This window comes from Arvicanthis niloticus, chromosome 15 (genome assembly GCF_011762505.2).
Source record: "Arvicanthis niloticus isolate mArvNil1 chromosome 15, mArvNil1.pat.X, whole genome shotgun sequence".
Taxonomy (NCBI): Eukaryota; Metazoa; Chordata; class Mammalia; order Rodentia; family Muridae; genus Arvicanthis; species Arvicanthis niloticus.
Genome location: NC_047672.1, coordinates 101,543 through 118,191, shown reverse-complemented (window position 1 = coordinate 118,191; position 16,649 = coordinate 101,543). Strand labels below are relative to the sequence as shown.

Below are 16,649 nucleotides of genomic sequence, written 5' to 3'. Positions count from 1 at the left end.
TAGTAGAGGCAGAGAAAAGCAGAGAGAGGCAGAGTAGAGAAGTAGAGGCTGGGCATGAGCATGTGGAGAGAGAGGGAGGAAGGAAAGAGCCCAAGAGGGCCAGAGAAAGAGAGATCAAGAGATCAAAAGAGAGGAAGGGGCAAGCAGCCACCTTTACAGGGGGTCAGGCCTACCCTGCTGTTGCCAGGTAACCATGGGGAGAAGCATACCTGGCCATTGCCAGGTAACTGGGGTGGAGTTTAGACAGAATGCTAAGAAATAACCAGGGAATCCTTTCTCTTGTGGGTCAGATTGATACCTCCACTGCACACTGAGTACTGGGCTATGGAAGCTATTCAACTTGATTACAGGAAGAAGAAGGCAAGTGCTGTGAGGAAAGCTCAGGTAAGGTCTGGAGTCAGGCCCTGGTAGGTGTAGATCATGGCTTTCAGAGGGGAGGAGCAGGCAGCTGAACAGCCAGAGCTGGAATGGTGGGTTCTCCCCCAGGGCTGGGTGGGGTGAGATTCCTCTTTGAAGACAGAAACAAAAGCTAATGGAGTGCAAACCACTCCTGAGATCTGGAAAATGTCTGACCTTGGTCTGGAAGCACACTTTTTAACCTTGAGGAGTGGTAGGACTCACTGGCCAATCGAGGCTCCCAGGCAGACCTGCCAATCAGACAAAGAGGCAGGTTCTTCCCGGTGTTATTCTGCATGATCACTGTGGTTGTGCAGGCTTGAATGGTCATCTGTGCCCTGCTCTGAGCTCTGCTGTGGGTGCTGTGTGGAGACCTCAGGGAAGCTCTGAAATGGAGTCATGATGAGCACAGGATCACTGCCCACAATGGGTAGGGGCAGGCATCTGCAGTGGGAGCTGGGGTGATGGGTCCTCTCTGAGGCTGCATGGGAAGCATCAGCCAGATGTGACCACCTGTGAGGTCCCTGGTGATGCTCCTCACGTGTTAGATCAGGAGGTGACCTATGAGTAACTTCACTATCATGGCTGATTCCAAATCTGCCTAAAACATTTGGACCAGTTGCTTTCCTGTAGAAACAAGGGTGGTTTCTCTGACTCTGCAGCACATGTGTCCAAACCCTTTTGTCTTTTATAGTATTCATTAAGAAGACATGTATAGCCGGGCAGTGGTGGCACATGCCTTTAATCCCAGCACTTGGGAGGCAGAGGCAGGGGGATGACGGTGATGGAATAATGATCAATAATAATGTTAATCAATAATCAATACTAGTCGATGGCCAATAATCAATACTAGTCAATAGCCAAAAGTGATCAATAATCATGATAATCAATAATTGATAATCAGCAGACAGTGCTAATCAATAATACTAATCAATAGCCAATAATGATCAATAATTGATGGCGCACGCCTTTAATCCCAGCACTTGGGAGGTAGAGGCAGGCAGATTTCTGAGTTCAAGGCCAGCCTGGGCTACAGAGTGAGTTCAGGGACTGCCAGGGCTACACAGAGATAGCAGCTGGAGACTACATTTCCCATAAGAATTTGTGCCAAGATGGCAGTCAGAGAACTAAATGTGCACTCGCAGCAAACTCAGTCCAATATGGTGGCCGGCCTTCGAACTACATATCCCATGATGCCGTGAGGAAAAAGAAAGATGGCGGCCAGTGGGAGACTACATTTCCCATGAAGGCTCTGGCCGGGCACACAGCCATGATGTGTGGAAATTTCAACCAGACCGATTGACTGTACCACCGCTGCCACCTTCACAGTCTGGGAAAAGCACCTCTGTCCCGGTGGTATTGGCGGCCTCCTTCTGACGTCACAGACCGTGCAACGCAATCTGATTGCCCACCGCTGGGCCACCGCAGACCGGGGAGATGACCAGAGCTTCCAGGTACCATGGCAGGCGGGCCTATGGACACACTCCCAGACTTGTAAGAAGGAGAACTGTATCATGTTGGGCATTGTTATTAAAAGACCCCCAGGAGGGGAGACCCTCACTCTAGTCTCCAATAACTGGCAAGACAGCAAGAGGCTTTATTTCGGGAATCATCCAGCTGAGGTCGAGACTCAGAGCAAGGAGTGTCGACTTCGAGGCCAGGGGGAGAAGGACATTTAAAGGAAAAAACACAAACCGGGGGGGGGGGGGGGGGGGGGGGGTGAGGGGAAACCAAAGAAGGATATCATAAAAATAGTGGAAAGTCCCAGCCCATCATTCAGTTGGTCATGTGGGAAACATCTTGTACATGTTTTTCTCAGGAATTGAATCTTGCTCAACCATCTACTTTGTGGTCAGCCAGTTCCCAGAATGACCCAGCTGACCTGTATTTTTAGTTCTGCTTTCTGTGTGGTCAGCCAGTTCCTGGAACCTGGAGCTAGTGAACCAGCTGGCTTACATTCTTGGCTCAGCTCTAGGAGTCATAAAAAACTTTTCATACCCTTTATAAATTTTTATATCTTTCAATTGTCACCTGGTCATCATTTTCATGTAGACACAAGAGTCACCAGTATGTGTGAAACTGACCATTGATGGACTGTGATTACTATTCTGGGCTTTCATTTTAAGATCTAAAATAGAATACATAAGTACAGACACAGTGGTACATGCCTTAAATCCCAGGAGATGAGCATCAAGCAGATCTCTGATTCAAGTCATCCTGGTACAGAACATGTTTTAGGTAAAGAAAAGCTTAGATACAGGCAAAGTGTTACATATGTATTACCCAGCATTCAGGAGACAGACCCATGCAGATCTCTGAGTTCAAGGTTCATCTACTGGGTAAGATCCAGGATAGCAGAGCTTAGGCAGTGAAGTTGTTGAAAAATATAAAGCTGGTGATGATGTAATAGATGGGGCCATGTTTCAGCCCCAGCAAGCAGAGGAACTCAGCAGCTTTGTCCATGTGGCTCTGGGAGGAAAGAATAGAAGGAATGACTGACACAATTGATGCTGGTTGGCTGTAGTTAAAAAATTAGTGGGAATGAAGAAGAAACCAGCATCACTGAGGTGAAATCTTCTGGTGAGTGTTTTCTGAGAGGACAAAGAAGCTGTGTTCCAGAGATAGCCAAGGTTGTACCTTGTCGTGCACCTGGAGTTGATCATGTGTGAGAATCACCCAGGTGGTATTGGTTTTTAGGCATAAATGAATCTCATGCAGAGCAGCTAAGGCTTGGCATGGTGAAGGGAGTGTATGACAGAAACGCAGCGAATCCTAGTCGCAGGGGAAGAACCCAGCATATTGAAGATGTCAGTCCCATGGGATAAGCAGAAAGAACAGCAGCAGCAGTAGAGCAGAGTCAAGCAGAACCTAGAGTGGAATAGATGGAAGAGCTGGTGAAGTGACCCAATCTCTTTGAGGAGCCCAGATGATCATGTGTGGATCACAGATACTGGAACAAGAAGCTGTAATATTGAAGTTACCTTTGAAACCCTAATATTTTGAGATTCCAGAGCTGTGGGTTACCTGCTCAGGAAAACAGTTTCAGACAGTGCAGTAACAGATAGGGATGTAGGTCTTTGGACAAACTACCTTTTCGACTGCCATGCATGGCTTATGCTTGAACAGGAGTATCTTTCAATAATAAGGAAGGACCTCAGGCACAAAGATGAATTTGTAAAGCCCAATCAATTCTGTTTTAGAGAGCTCACAAAGTCCACTTGCGCAAATATCTTATGACAACCCCTCCCCTTGTCAACAGCTAGTCAAAGTACAACTGCAGGATATAAATAACTAATACACCTTACATAGAAAAAGTTAGCCTACCCATCATGGTTTCAGATGATTTTGCTCCTTTGTTTGGTTCCTGCAGATTATGCCAGACATGCAGCTTTTAAAATATTAAGTTGCTGGCCTGCATGTTAATGTCCCAATCTTGCTGTAACTGCAATAAATACCCAGCACCCCTAGACTTGGTCTCTCAGATTCGATCTCACTTGAGGCTGACTGGTGAGAATCCTTATTACAGAGCTCATAATAAAGACCTCCATGTGTTTGCATTACAAGAGGCTTTTTGTTGGTTGTTGGGGTCTCTGTGACTTGGACATAACATCTTAATGCGTTGACTGGAACCCCAAGACCCTCAGAACTTCCAACTAAAGGATTGAAAGGCTGGTTGTTAAGATGAACCATTGTTTCTGTGTCAGTGGCTTGTCTGCCAGATTTGTGTCTGTGTGCCTTGGTTTTCAGGTTTTTCTTGAGTATATGTGGAGGGAGATGACTAAATTGAACGTGGAACCCTGCTACAGTGGATACGTTGGAGAGTCGTAGCCCCAAAGTGCTTTGAAGATGTTCCAGAACCTGGTATAGTGGATGGTGTTTCTCTGGTCTTAATTTCTGGGAAGGTTAGAGCAGACTTGGAACCCTGACAGGGCTCATAGTTGCCATCCTGTCTTTATTTTCTCCTTTGTCCAAGGGGAGGAATCTGCTAGGTAGCATTTACCGCCCCCTTGAGGCTGTCTATTTTGGGTGTGGAACTTTATCATTCTCTCACTGAGGAAATGAGACAGACTCCATCCTAATGGATTTAGTTACTAGCCCCACACCTTGGGTTAAATCCTTCTTAACAACAGGACCTAGACCCATTGACTAGTCCGTGACAGAGAGCCCTTCGAGACAGCATCCAGGGCAAAATCAGGCTCTGCCTACCTTGTTTTACAGGGTAGAAAGACAAAGACCTCAGTTCCCACCTCCTGAACTACCCTCTGCCCAGTTCATATGTGACTCTGTAGTTTTGAACTTGGAGCTGTCATGAGATGGAAGGTCATTCTTCATCGATTCTAACAAATTTAGCATATCTTTATTGGGTCAGAGATCCTGTCCTTTATGGTGGTCATTTCTGGGTCGGTGAGACTATCTGCTTTTCTGTCCACCTTCCAGCTGTTTTAGCCACATCTTTGGTAGCACTGGCCTGGGAACCCAGGGTTAAAGATGCCTCACCCCAAGTTAGCACAGCCTCTGAGCTCCCCATTCCAGTGTATCCTTCCCTGCTCTGAGTAAGTGCCCTCCCTATTTTGTCCTGGCTCAGCCACAACTCCAACTCCCTCTTGTGGTGGCAGGGGCTCCTGTAATTGATGTGGTTAAATCATTGGTTTTGTGTTGTAACAACTTCCTCATTTATTATTGTGTCTGTGTCATAGTTTTCACTTCTCAGCATTTCAGAGCTACAGTCATCTGAAGGATCCTCCATTGAGGGCACATCCTCATCAGAATGGCTGGTTGCTATGTCTGTGAGATATAGTGTTAATGATTGATTAGGAAGGCTCTTCCACTGAGGGTGGCAATATCCCTAAGCAAGTGGTCCTGGGCTGGATGAGAGAGCTAGCTGAGCTTGAGACAGTGACAAAGCAAGTGAGCAAGCCAGGAGACAGTGTTTATCCATGCTTTTTGCATTCAGTTTCTAGTCTAAGCTCCCAAAATGATGGACTGTGATCTGATAGATCCATGTACAACAACCACTTATTACCTGAGATGCTTTTGCTTAGAGGATTCAATCACAGCAGCAGAGTAGCAAGTTAGAACAACAATAACAAAATGGTATCAAAGGGTTATTTTGCTGCTGGGACAGAATCTATGTTGTAGATTGCATTCTTGTGGACAAGAACAAATTTTGGGTAGAAAGGTTTTTGGATTGGTTGTGTCTTTAACTCTCCACTTGGAGTCCTGCCTGACTGCAGGATGTGGCCTCTTCAGCATCCATATCTCACTGCTATGCATTTCAGCTATGATCAACTCCATACTCTCCTTGTCACCGTCCAATTCATGGTCTCTGGCACATCCTAAATATAACCCCTCTCTTCCCCAGACAGCTGCAGATTTTGATTCATTTTCCTCCTCTGGCCCTCTCTTGTCTCTCGCCACACCTGTTGCTGGTTCTCCCCGATTCCCCTTTCTTATCTGCTCTCCCATCAAGTTCTCTCTTTTCCATCTGCCTCCTATGATTGCTTTACTTCCCCTTCTGAGTGAGATTCAACCATGTTCATTTGGGCCTTCCTTCTGGTATGTCTTCTTTGGGTCTTTGAAGTATAGTGTAGGTTTCCTTTTTTTATGATTATTATTCAATTGTGAGTACATACATGCATGTGCTTTTAGGTCTGGGTTACCTCACTCAGGATAATAGTTTCTAGTTGTATCCATTTGCCTTCAAAATTGATCATGTCCTTGTATTTTATAGCTGAATAGTTTTTCCTTTTGTAAATGAACCACATTTTCTATATCCATATTTTGGTTGAGTGACATCTGGGATTTTTCCAGTTTCAAGCTGTTATAAATAAAATGGCTATGAACTTTCTGAAGTTCCTACTCTAGGTCCCCTGCCTGCACAGAGTCCCTCCCTCCAATACTCTATGTTTCTCCTTTAAGAAGGTGTGGGCCCCTGGGTATCTCCACACCAAGGTGCATCAAGTCTCTGCTGGGTTAAGTTCATCCTTTCCATTGAAGCCAGACATGGCAGCCCAGTTCAGGGAGCAGATTCCAAAGATAGACAGCAGCTTTAGGGACAGCCCCTGGAACAGTTGTTGGGGGACCATCATGAAGACTGAGCTACACATCTGCTACATATGTTCCAGGGGCCTTAATCTAGACAGTGTGTGTTATTTTGTTTGTGGATCAGTCTGTGAGTATCCCCAAGGGTCCAGGTTAGTTGAGTCTGTTGGTCTTCCTGTGGAGGAGTTCCTATCCTCTTCAGGGCCATCATTCCTTTCCCCAACTCTTCCATAACAGTCCCCAAGGACCATTCAATGTTTGACTGTGGTTCTCTGCATCTGTGTCTACTGTGTTGTGGTTGAAACGGATTCGTCCGCTTTCTTCTCATGCTCCCATATATTCCCCATTTGTTCTCAGTCTCTAATTCACATAAGATACAGTATAAACATTTGCTATTCAATGCTAAGCTATTTTCCAAGCCTGGTGGTTTTATATTTTTAACTTTATATCTTTTGTTTATTGTTTTCAAGACTAAATTTCTCTGTGAAGCCCTTCCTATGCTGATACTAGATATAGAAACCACAGAAGCCACCTGACCTCTTTTTGTAAAATACGCACATGCTTTTGTGCACCTCTTCATCCACATCTTCAATTTTAAAATTTGGCAAAATATATATATTATATTCTATTTCTCTGAATGGCATATGTTCATGATATCAATACTGCCCAAGGCTTCAGACTCATTGGATCCCAGGTGTATGTTATTCTGCCTTACTCTTGTGTTTGTTCTGAAATTTTGGACTAAATAAGAGTATTGTGCCTGTGTGCATAAATATGAATATCATGTGTGCCTCATCTTTACTGTTGTCAGAAGATGGCCTCAGTACTCTTGATCTTGAAGAAATGGGTAGTTGTTGATCCCCATGCAAATACTAGAAATTGACCACCATTATGTGAAAGACTGTTGCGGTAAATCTCTCGCCCATAGGGAATCCATAGAATAAAGACACAAGTCAATAAGTATCAAATGAATGTTTCATGCCTAGATTGGGCAGATTTACCATTAAACTACACTATTCCCCGGCTATGAGAGCTCTTAACAACTTGCGGTTTCCTAGGTCAAGGTCTTCTTCATCTTCTCTCTCTCCACCAACTGCCCTCTCTTTCGACCAACTGCCAACTCCGCCACTTCCTCTCTCCCTGGTTCTCCTGGTCTTCCCACTTTTCCTGCCTCTGGCTCCTCCCACTCCTCTTCTACTGCCCAATCACTGGCTGTAGCCTTTATTTAACAAATTTGATTGGACAGAAGGTTTACAAGATTCACTCCTCCTTCGCAGCCCCTCCCAGGAGTGGAGTTACCATGACAACAAGAGGCTAGGGCTATCCACCACATTTCCCCCTTTTTGTCCAATAATTAAAAGAAATTTTTTTTCTTTTCACATATTAATTGAACACTAACTATATTACCATGTTGTGATTGTTAGAGTACAAGATAAACCTAACACCCAATCCATCATTTTTGTTAACTAAATAGAACCTTTGTCATCTCTCTCAATTAAAAAACTTAGTTCTGAACCTGGCTTATGTCCTGTCTTCAGAATGAATAGCATCTGAAAACCATCCTCTTAAAGTAAATAGCCTGGGTTGGCTGTGAGATTATAAATCTTCAACCCCATCAGAAATCCAGAATGACTCAGTTAAATAAAGATATGGGAAGCACAAAGCGTGGCTTCTAAAATTCAACCAATTTAAATAGACCACTGAACATCTAGACAGTTCCTTATTTCAAAATGTTGGAGCATCTGGTCTTCAGCCTTCTGGCCCAGGAATCATCTGACAGACCTAGTAATGCAGAATTACTAAGGGCTGATTATTCTGTCTTGGCAGATATAATCAGTCGACTATTCTTCAAGTGTGTTTCGTTTTTTGCGCACTATTTCGTCTGTAGATGAAAAGAGGCAATTCTTGCCTAGTGGCTGTCATACCACAACTGGTGTAACTCCAAAGATATTCAATTTCTTCTTAGAATCCAAGACTGGGAAGCTGTCAGGATCAGATAGGTCTCCAATAAAATAAATGTTTATATAAGAATGTTTGTAATGTCAATTCTATGGATTTCTAACGTTTTTGAAAATCAACTATGTAAGGCAATCTGAACAGTTGTCTGTTAATTCCTTTCCACTATTTTTTTTTAATTAAAAAGGACTGGGTCTAAGCCTTGTATTTCTAAATAAGATATATAGGTACAATGTCTACATGAGAGTAATATATTAATATAAATTCCATATCAATGTAAGAGATTATAATTTCAACCTTGTAATTATTATAAAGATTTCTTACCAATGTAAGATATACCTATTTTTTTTAAACTGGGTCTAAGCTTTGTATTTCTGTATGAGTTATATAGGCACAATGCCTATATAAGAGTAAAATATTAATCCCACTTAATTTCTGAGATTTAGTTCTCTAATTCCCTTCCTGTCTGAAGCTACATTTGTAAAGTATTCCTTAAATTACAACACATGTATAATTTACAAAGTAACCAGAACCATCCACCCCAACATAAGGAACTGGGGCGATGATCTCCTTTTGTCTGCTTCCAGCTGAATTGGGGCGAAGAATTCCCATCTGGGGGCCCAAAGGGAAACAGGAAAATTGGCTTAGTCAAAGGAGAGCTAGCTGGCATCATTTGCCTTGAAGTCACTGTGTACTGAGAAAGTTCATAGCAAAGCTGACACCATAACTGTTACAGTCAGAAAGGCTGGACAGGCAAGCTAGATGTTCTGGAAAAGTTCTGGAAGCAAGTCCTTAAAAGAAGCGGCTTCGATGCAGTTGCAGTAGAATCAAGCACGAAGCTGGAATAGGAGGTCCTAGAGACTCAGAATCCCCGAGTATAAATCATGCTAGGGCTGAGTTTCTCTTCTTTCATCCTGTAACATATAAAACTTAAAAGCAACAGGTAGTTTTATAAAAACATTCACGTGGAACATGTAGGGCACACAGCTTTGTCAATGAAGATCAATAAAGAAAGGCCACTGCCCTCTTCAGGTTAGTTTGATTTCTTAATCAAACTATATATAACTTATATACATGCCCTCATAAAGGATGGCATGTATTAAGTCATGAGAAATTATTACCCAATTAAATTTTCTTGGCTTTGTATTGACATTTTAGTCCCAGCCAGTTAAGTCCATATAAGAGACATAACACCATATATACATCACCCATTTGGTTGGTTGAGTTAGTCTCCCTTTTCTTCTGTGTCGACTAGTGCTTCAGGGGTCTCCCTTTGTCATTTCTGATCTTTATCATTTTGGAAGGAACCCACAGCTTTTCTTTTCCTGTGGAAACATAAACATAACCTCTCCCCCAGCGTAATACATTTCCCACTTTCTCCTGGTCTTTCCCACTTTTCCTGCCTCTGGCTCCTCCCACTCCTTTTCTACTGCCCAATCACTGGCTGTAGCCTTTATTTAACAAATTTGATTGGACAGAAGGTTTACAAGATTCACTCCTCCTTCGCAGCCTCTCCCAGGAGTGGAGTTACCATGACAACAAGAGGCTAGGGCTATCCACCACAAAAGACCAGTAAGAGCTTTCCACTCCTGAGCTATCTTTCCTGCTTTATGTTCCTTATTTCTTATCAACATATACATTAATAATATTTTCATCTATCCATTTTTAACTGTTTAAACATGCATTCCCTTCTAGTAAAATTTATTAATGTTGCTGTTTAAACTGGTTCACTTCATGTTTTTGCAAGATGAATACAGAACTGCAGTGAATATATAATTCTTTGTAGGAAGTTCAGTAAAGAACTGTGAGTTCTCTCTATCATTTTTGTTTCCTTGGTTGATTTTTGCAAGAGAGTGAGGTTCTTAACATGTAACTTTTGCTGTCCTGCAGCACATCACATCGCATAGACCATGCTGGCATCCAGCTCAATGTCATACACCTGCCTGTACCTCTGTGATTAAAGACATAAGCAAATAAACACAGCTTGCCCATCATTTTTGTAGTTAGTAATTGTTTATACAGCTTTTTAGATGTTTGATCAGTACAGTTGATTTGTTTTCCCCTGCATATCCCTCTCAGTTGCCATTTGTGTTGCAAGGCTATATCCTATTCAAAGGGAACAGAAGCAACACAGGTGAAATGTATAATTCAATTTCCTTCTAAAATGACAGAATGATTAGATTATAACTTCTGTTTCAGGAAATAAGGGGAGGAAGCACCAGAATTACATTACTACATTGTCTAGAAAGTAGCCATTTATTTACAGTGATGTCACGATCATGCTTTCTGTTGTACACATGTGTGTGATATTTTAGGATGCAGTGACTTATGATGATGTGCATGTGAACTTCACTGTAGAAGAGTGGAATTTGCTGGATCCTTCCCAGAAGAATCTCTACAAAGATGTGATGCTGGAGACCTACTGGAACCTCACTGCTACAGGTAAAACTGCAAATTTTGTTTTGCTTTTCAAAATAATGGAACAAGTGATTCTTGGTTATTGATGATCCTCTGTTATTTCAATTGAGAACAAGGAAGATTAACCTGAATAAATCAGGTTCAGTGCTGTCAAAATTTACAGTAACTTGAATTTTACCTAATTTCCAATACTATATCATTCATTTTCTGGTACTGTGTTTTAGGTTACAGTTGGGAAGATCATCATATTGAAGAACAACGTCAAAGTTCTAGAAGGTGTGAAAGGTAGTTTTCATGTGCAAGCTGATACAAATATGCATGTGAGGAAATTTCAATGTGTTCTGGAAGTTCTAAAGAAAAGCAAGTGTGTAAAAAAATCAGTCCTTTAAGTATAGCTATGATTATAATATTCTCACACATCCATGTTCCTCAATATCAGTTATCTGATTTATGTTTGTAAGGCATTCCTCTAAGGAAGAAGACAGGGAAACAATGCCTTAAGAGATAACCTTTAATTGATTTGTATCTCCATTAGAGCTCTGCTGTGGGACTACCAATTGGAATAGTCTCATAATATTTAGATATTGTGCATTGAATAGTGATAAATATATATCCAAAGCCATCCAATAAGCAAATAGTCCATGATAAATTTGGTGATACTCACATTCCTGTAGTGACATTTCTAGTTTTATTGAGCGGTCAGTTAGTGAGAGTGAAGAAAGTCGTGGAGAAACCTGAATCTATATACCACATGTCTACAAAAAACAAAATGTCAAATGCTGTGAATTCAATTTGGAAACCTTTCACTTGTTCTTTTTTTAATGGGTATATCAATTGTCAGAATGGATAAAACCTTGTGAGCATAGGGATGTTGAAAGAAGCAACGTACCTCTTTCTACTCCAAAAAAAAAAAAATATGAGAAGATATGTAGTATTCTGCCTTTGGTAGACTTTCTGAATATGATAGACATTTGCAATTAATTGGTTTTCTGACATTACAAGGGAAAAGCCCAAGTCACACTGCAGAAATCTCTATGGGTACCAGAATTTTGGAAATTCTTCTGTTTGTCCTGGCTCACAGTGCTCCTGTGGTGTTTTTCACAATACAGGAAAAACTAAGAAAGCAATCAGTGTTTTAATGCCCTGATACCTTCAAACATATGAAATACATCATATAGAAATCTCATATAGAAAAAGGAGGCTATAAATGCGAGCCATGTAATAAATGCTCTTACCATCACAGGTATTTTCAAAGAGGTAAAACAACCCGCAGTGAGCAAGTACAACTGTGAACATCAAAGTGATAAAACCTTATGATCTGAGTATTCTTTATTATTAGACCAACAGCAAAATTTATTCATATTGATAAAAGGATTGATTGGGGTAATGAATGTGGTAAAGCTTTCACATGTGCCCATTATTGTTCCAGGCATGAAAGAAGTCATACTGGAGAGAAACCACATGAATGTAATCAATGTGGTAAAGCCTTTTCACGTCACAGTCATCTCCAAAGACATAAAAGAACACATAGTGGAGAGAAACCTTATGATTGTAATCAATGTGGTAAAGCCTTTTCATATCACAGTGGTCTCCAGTATCATAAAAGAACACATACCGGAGAGAAACCTTATGAATGTAACCAATGTGGTAAAGCCTTTTCCTGTTACAGTAGTCTCCAAAGACATAAAAGGACACATACTGGAGAGAAACCTTATGAATGTAATCAATGTGGTAAAGCATTTTCACATCTCGGTCATCTCCAAGTCCATAAAAGGACACATACTGGAGAGAAACCTTATGAATGTAATCAATGTGGTAAAACCTTTTCAAGTCACAGTGGTCTCAAATATCATAAAAGAACACATACTGGAGAGAAACCTTATGAATGTAATCAATGTGGTAAAGCCTTTTCACATCGTGGTCATCTCCAAGTCCATGAAAGGACACATACTGGAGAGAAACCTTATGAATGTAATCAATGTGGTAAAGTCTTTTCATGTCACAGTACTCTCCAAATACATAAAAGGACACATACTGGAGAGAAACCTTATGAATGTAATCAATGTGGTAAAGCCTTTTCACGTCAAGATCATCTCCAAGTCCATAAAACGACACATACTGGAGATAAACCTTATGAATGTAATCAATGTGGTATAACCTTTTCAAGTCACAGTGGTCTCAAATATCATAAAAGAACACATACTGGAGAGAAACCTTATGAATTTGATCAATGTGGTAAAGCCTTTTCAAATCACAGTCATCTCCAATCTCATAAAAGAGCACATACTGGAGAGAAACCTTATCAATGTAAATCAATGAGGTAAAGCATTTGCAAGTTACAGACATCTGAAGTGACAGGGATGATTATGTGCAAGAGAGAAACCTGCTTGAATATTAACACAACAGAAATCACAGTGGAGAGAACCCTTATTAACGTAATCACTGTGGTAAAACCTTGGCAATTTACTTTTATCTGCGACTACATAATAGCACACATTCAAGAGAGTCACTCAATGTAATCAAGGTGTTAAGCCCTTGCACGACACAGTCATCACCCAATACATAATAGAACACATACTGTAGAGAAATTGAATGTCATGAATGAGGTAAAGCCTTTCCAGGACACAGTCATCTCTGAATACACAAAAGAAAATGTGCAGAGTGAAACCTTATGAATGTAGTCAATGCAATAAAGCCTTTGAGTGTCACTGTACTCTCCAAACACTTAAAGGAACACATACTTTAGAGAAACCTTAACAAATGTAATAAATGTGGTTAAAGCCTGTGCATATCTCTGTAAAGTTTGAAATGATTGTTGATGCTTGTCACATTTTTTTCTCATAATAAATAACCTCAAGAAACTCAATGTCAGTGTGTTGGGTAAGATCATACAACTTATTTGCAGTCACAGATTACTTTTGATATTATTGAAGGTGCTCAAAGACTACTGTGATACACAAAGGCCTTAATAGATTGATTACTTACTAAAGAGTTTAGTCTTCTATAAAGATACCAGAAAGTATAGTAGAAATAAACTGTGGTGATTTAAATATGCTTGACCCTAAGAAGTAGCAATATTAAGAGATGTGCCATGTGGGGGATGTTACCTTTTTGAAGGAATTGAATTCCTAGGGTGGTGGTCTTTGGAGCTCAGGCCAGTACAAAACAGACTCTCCTACCACTTGGCTGGAAGACAGTCTCTTCCTGAATGCCTTCTTATGAGGATGCAGAACTCTCAGCTCTTCTCCAGCATCATGGCTGCCGGCATGCTAATATTCTTCCTGCTATGATGGTAATGGACTAAACATTTGAAACTGTAAGCCAGGCCCAATTAAATATTTGGCTTTAACACAGTTGCCTTGGTTACAATGTCTCTTCTTAGCAATGGAGATTCTAAGACAGAAGTTGGTACCCAGACTTAAGCATTGCTATGATAGGCCTGACCATGTTTTTTTGTTTTGTTTTATGGAGCAATGTGGATTTTTAGACTTTGGGTTTGTACATGCATTAAGTGGAACTTACTGGGCCATCCTAGTAGGAATCTGAAACACATATGTACTGAGGGTGATTTGAACTTTGTATATAGTTTTTATGATGTTTTGCAGAAGAATGTTGCTGCCTTTTGCATTTGTCTGTAGAGTGTCCTTGAAGATAAGGTAAAGAGGTTGATGTTCATTGCATTGACAAAGGAGGTCTCAGTAAAGCCAGTGAAAGAGTTAAAAATTTTTTAAACCTTCCACAGATGGAGCCAAGAGTGCAGATTGGCTTGTTCTGCACTCTGGGTCTCAGGAAATTGGCTACCCACAAGAAAAATTAGATAAGATTCGGAGCCAGGAGTCCAGAGCTAGGAGTTCAGGTCAGTGTGTTCATGCACTCTGGGCTGTCTGGGTTCCAGGAACTGGACTGACCACAAAATAAATGGAGTGGGACTTGATTCTTAAAAGAGGAAAGGCTTGTATAAGATATTTCCCCATGACCGTTTCTTGAACCTGTCACAGAAGCTGAAAACTGGACAGGTGCTTTCTATAGATACTTATTCATGATTCCCCCTTATTTCCCCTGGGTTGCAGTTTTGCCCTTTAAAAACTCTACTCCTTTCTGATTTGGGGTCATACTTCATTGCTTGCCTCTGTGTAGGTCAGGCTAGAAGTGTGACCTCAACTCGTTTATTGAAATATACCTCTTTCTGTATCATCAAGTTCAGTGTCTTACGAGTTATTGGGTGTCCATAAATTCCCGAAGTTTGAGAGGGGGGAGTTCCTCCCTTTCTGGTAGACCTTACACCGGCAAAACCTTTGACCTGTGTTTAGTCTCGTGATGATTGTTTTGAGCAAGCATAGTAATCTTAGAAAGAAAAAAACATAATATGTTAGGTCAAAAGAGAAAAGCCTCACCAGGAAGTTGAATGAAGCTAAATCCTGTGATTAATGATATTAAATGGAATTAAAGGAATGGTGACATTAGTGCAAGATTCCATCCACCTAAACTTATGGATTTGCAGTTGTATGAAGGAAAACTGTATCATGTTAAGCTTTATTATAACCTGGTTATTGTTTTCATGTGGATGCAAGGGTCACCAGTATGTGTGAAATTGACTATGGATGAACTGTGATTACTAGTCTGGATTTTCATTTTAAAATCGAAAATAAAATATTTAAGTACAGGGATGGAGGTACAGCCTTAAATCCCAGGAGATGAGCATCAAGCAGATTTCTGATTCAAGTCATCTTGGTACAGAATACGTTTTAGGTGTAGAGAAGCTTAGGTACAGGCAAACTGTTACACATGTGTTACCCAGCATTCAGGAGACAAAGCCATGCAGATCTGAGTTCAAGGTTAACCTACAGAGCAAGTTCAAGGACAGCCTAGCTTAGGCAGTAAAGTTGTTGAAAACTAGAAAGCTGGTGATGATGTAATAGAAGGGGCCATGTTCCAGCCCCAGCAAGCAGAGGAACTCAGCAGCTTTGTTCATGTGGCTCTGCTTTTAGAGGCAAAAACAGAAGGGATGACTGAGACAATTGATGCTGGTTAGCCATGGTTAAAAAATTAGTAGGGATGAAGAGGAAATCGGCACCACTGAGGTGACATCTTCTGGTAAGTGTTTTCTGAGAGGAGAAAGAAGTTGTATTCCAGAGATAGCCAAGGTTGTACCTTGTGGTGCAGCTTGACTCAGTCCTGTGTAAGACTCACCCAGGTGGCGCTGGTTTTAAGGCATGAATGTTTCATGCAGCACAGCTGAGGCTTGGCAGCATGAAGGAAGCATGAGAGGAACACACTCAAGACTGTTTGTCACAGAAGAACCCAATATATTGAAGATGTCAGTCCCATGGGATGAGCAGAAAGAAAAGAAGCAGCAGTTGAGTGGAGTAAAGCAGAACCTAGTGTACTACAGAGGGAAGAGCTAGAGAGAGACCCATCTTGTTTTGAGGAGCACAGAAGATGATCTGTGGATCCCAGATACTGGAACAAGAAGCTGTAATTTTGAAGTTACTTTGGAGACCCCAAGAGTTTTAGATTCCCGAGCTATGGGATATCTTCTCAAAAAAACTACTTTCAGGAAATAAAATCAGCCAAAGAGAAAGAATTGTGTTGCAGTGAGCAAAGCAGGAAGGAGTTGGAGATCTGAAGAACATTTTGACATCAGACATGGAGATGCAGAGTTTGGAGATTTCCTTGCTGGCTTTTGGTCTTCTTTTGGCCTAGTATTTCCTCACAATGGTGATTAGGAATGCTGACCTATATCCTGTGAATTTGGAGGGATATGATGTCCTATATTTTTAAAGTGTAGGGGATCATAGTTACATGTTTGGAATGATCTCAAAAGAGACTTTGAACTT

The 16,649-nt window shown here is 41.2% G+C and overlaps 1 protein-coding gene across 3 annotated transcripts; it reads left to right on the top strand.

Moving 5' to 3' along the window:
* Positions 1-1,648: 1,648 nt before the first annotated feature.
* Positions 1,649-13,678, top strand: LOC117720933 (uncharacterized). 3 transcript variants are annotated; one of them, XM_076913219.1, is made up of 5 exons: positions 1,650-1,850; positions 4,144-4,257; positions 10,710-10,836; positions 11,037-11,088; positions 12,242-13,678. In XM_076913219.1, the coding sequence occupies exons 2-5, from the start codon at positions 4,243-4,245 to the stop codon at positions 13,134-13,136; spliced, it is 1,089 nt and encodes a 362-aa protein (XP_076769334.1). In that variant the 5' UTR covers positions 1,650-1,850; positions 4,144-4,242; the 3' UTR covers positions 13,137-13,678. The 3 variants fall into 3 exon arrangements, with proteins under 3 accessions (XP_076769335.1, XP_076769334.1, XP_076769333.1); XM_076913218.1 differs by having other exon boundaries at positions 11,037-11,097; XM_076913220.1 differs by lacking the exon at positions 4,144-4,257 and having other exon boundaries at positions 1,649-1,850; positions 11,037-11,097.
* The last annotated feature ends 2,971 nt before the right edge of the window (positions 13,679-16,649 follow it).

Coding starts and splice junctions, on each gene's coding strand:
- LOC117720933 (XM_076913218.1), top strand. Junction 10,837..11,036: donor CTGGAACCTCACTGCTACAG/GTAAAACTGCAA, acceptor ACTGTGTTTTAG/GTTACAGTTGGGAAGATCAT. Junction 11,098..12,241: donor AGTTCTAGAAGGTGTGAAAG/GTAGTTTTCATG, acceptor TTATTGTTCCAG/GCATGAAAGAAGTCATACTG.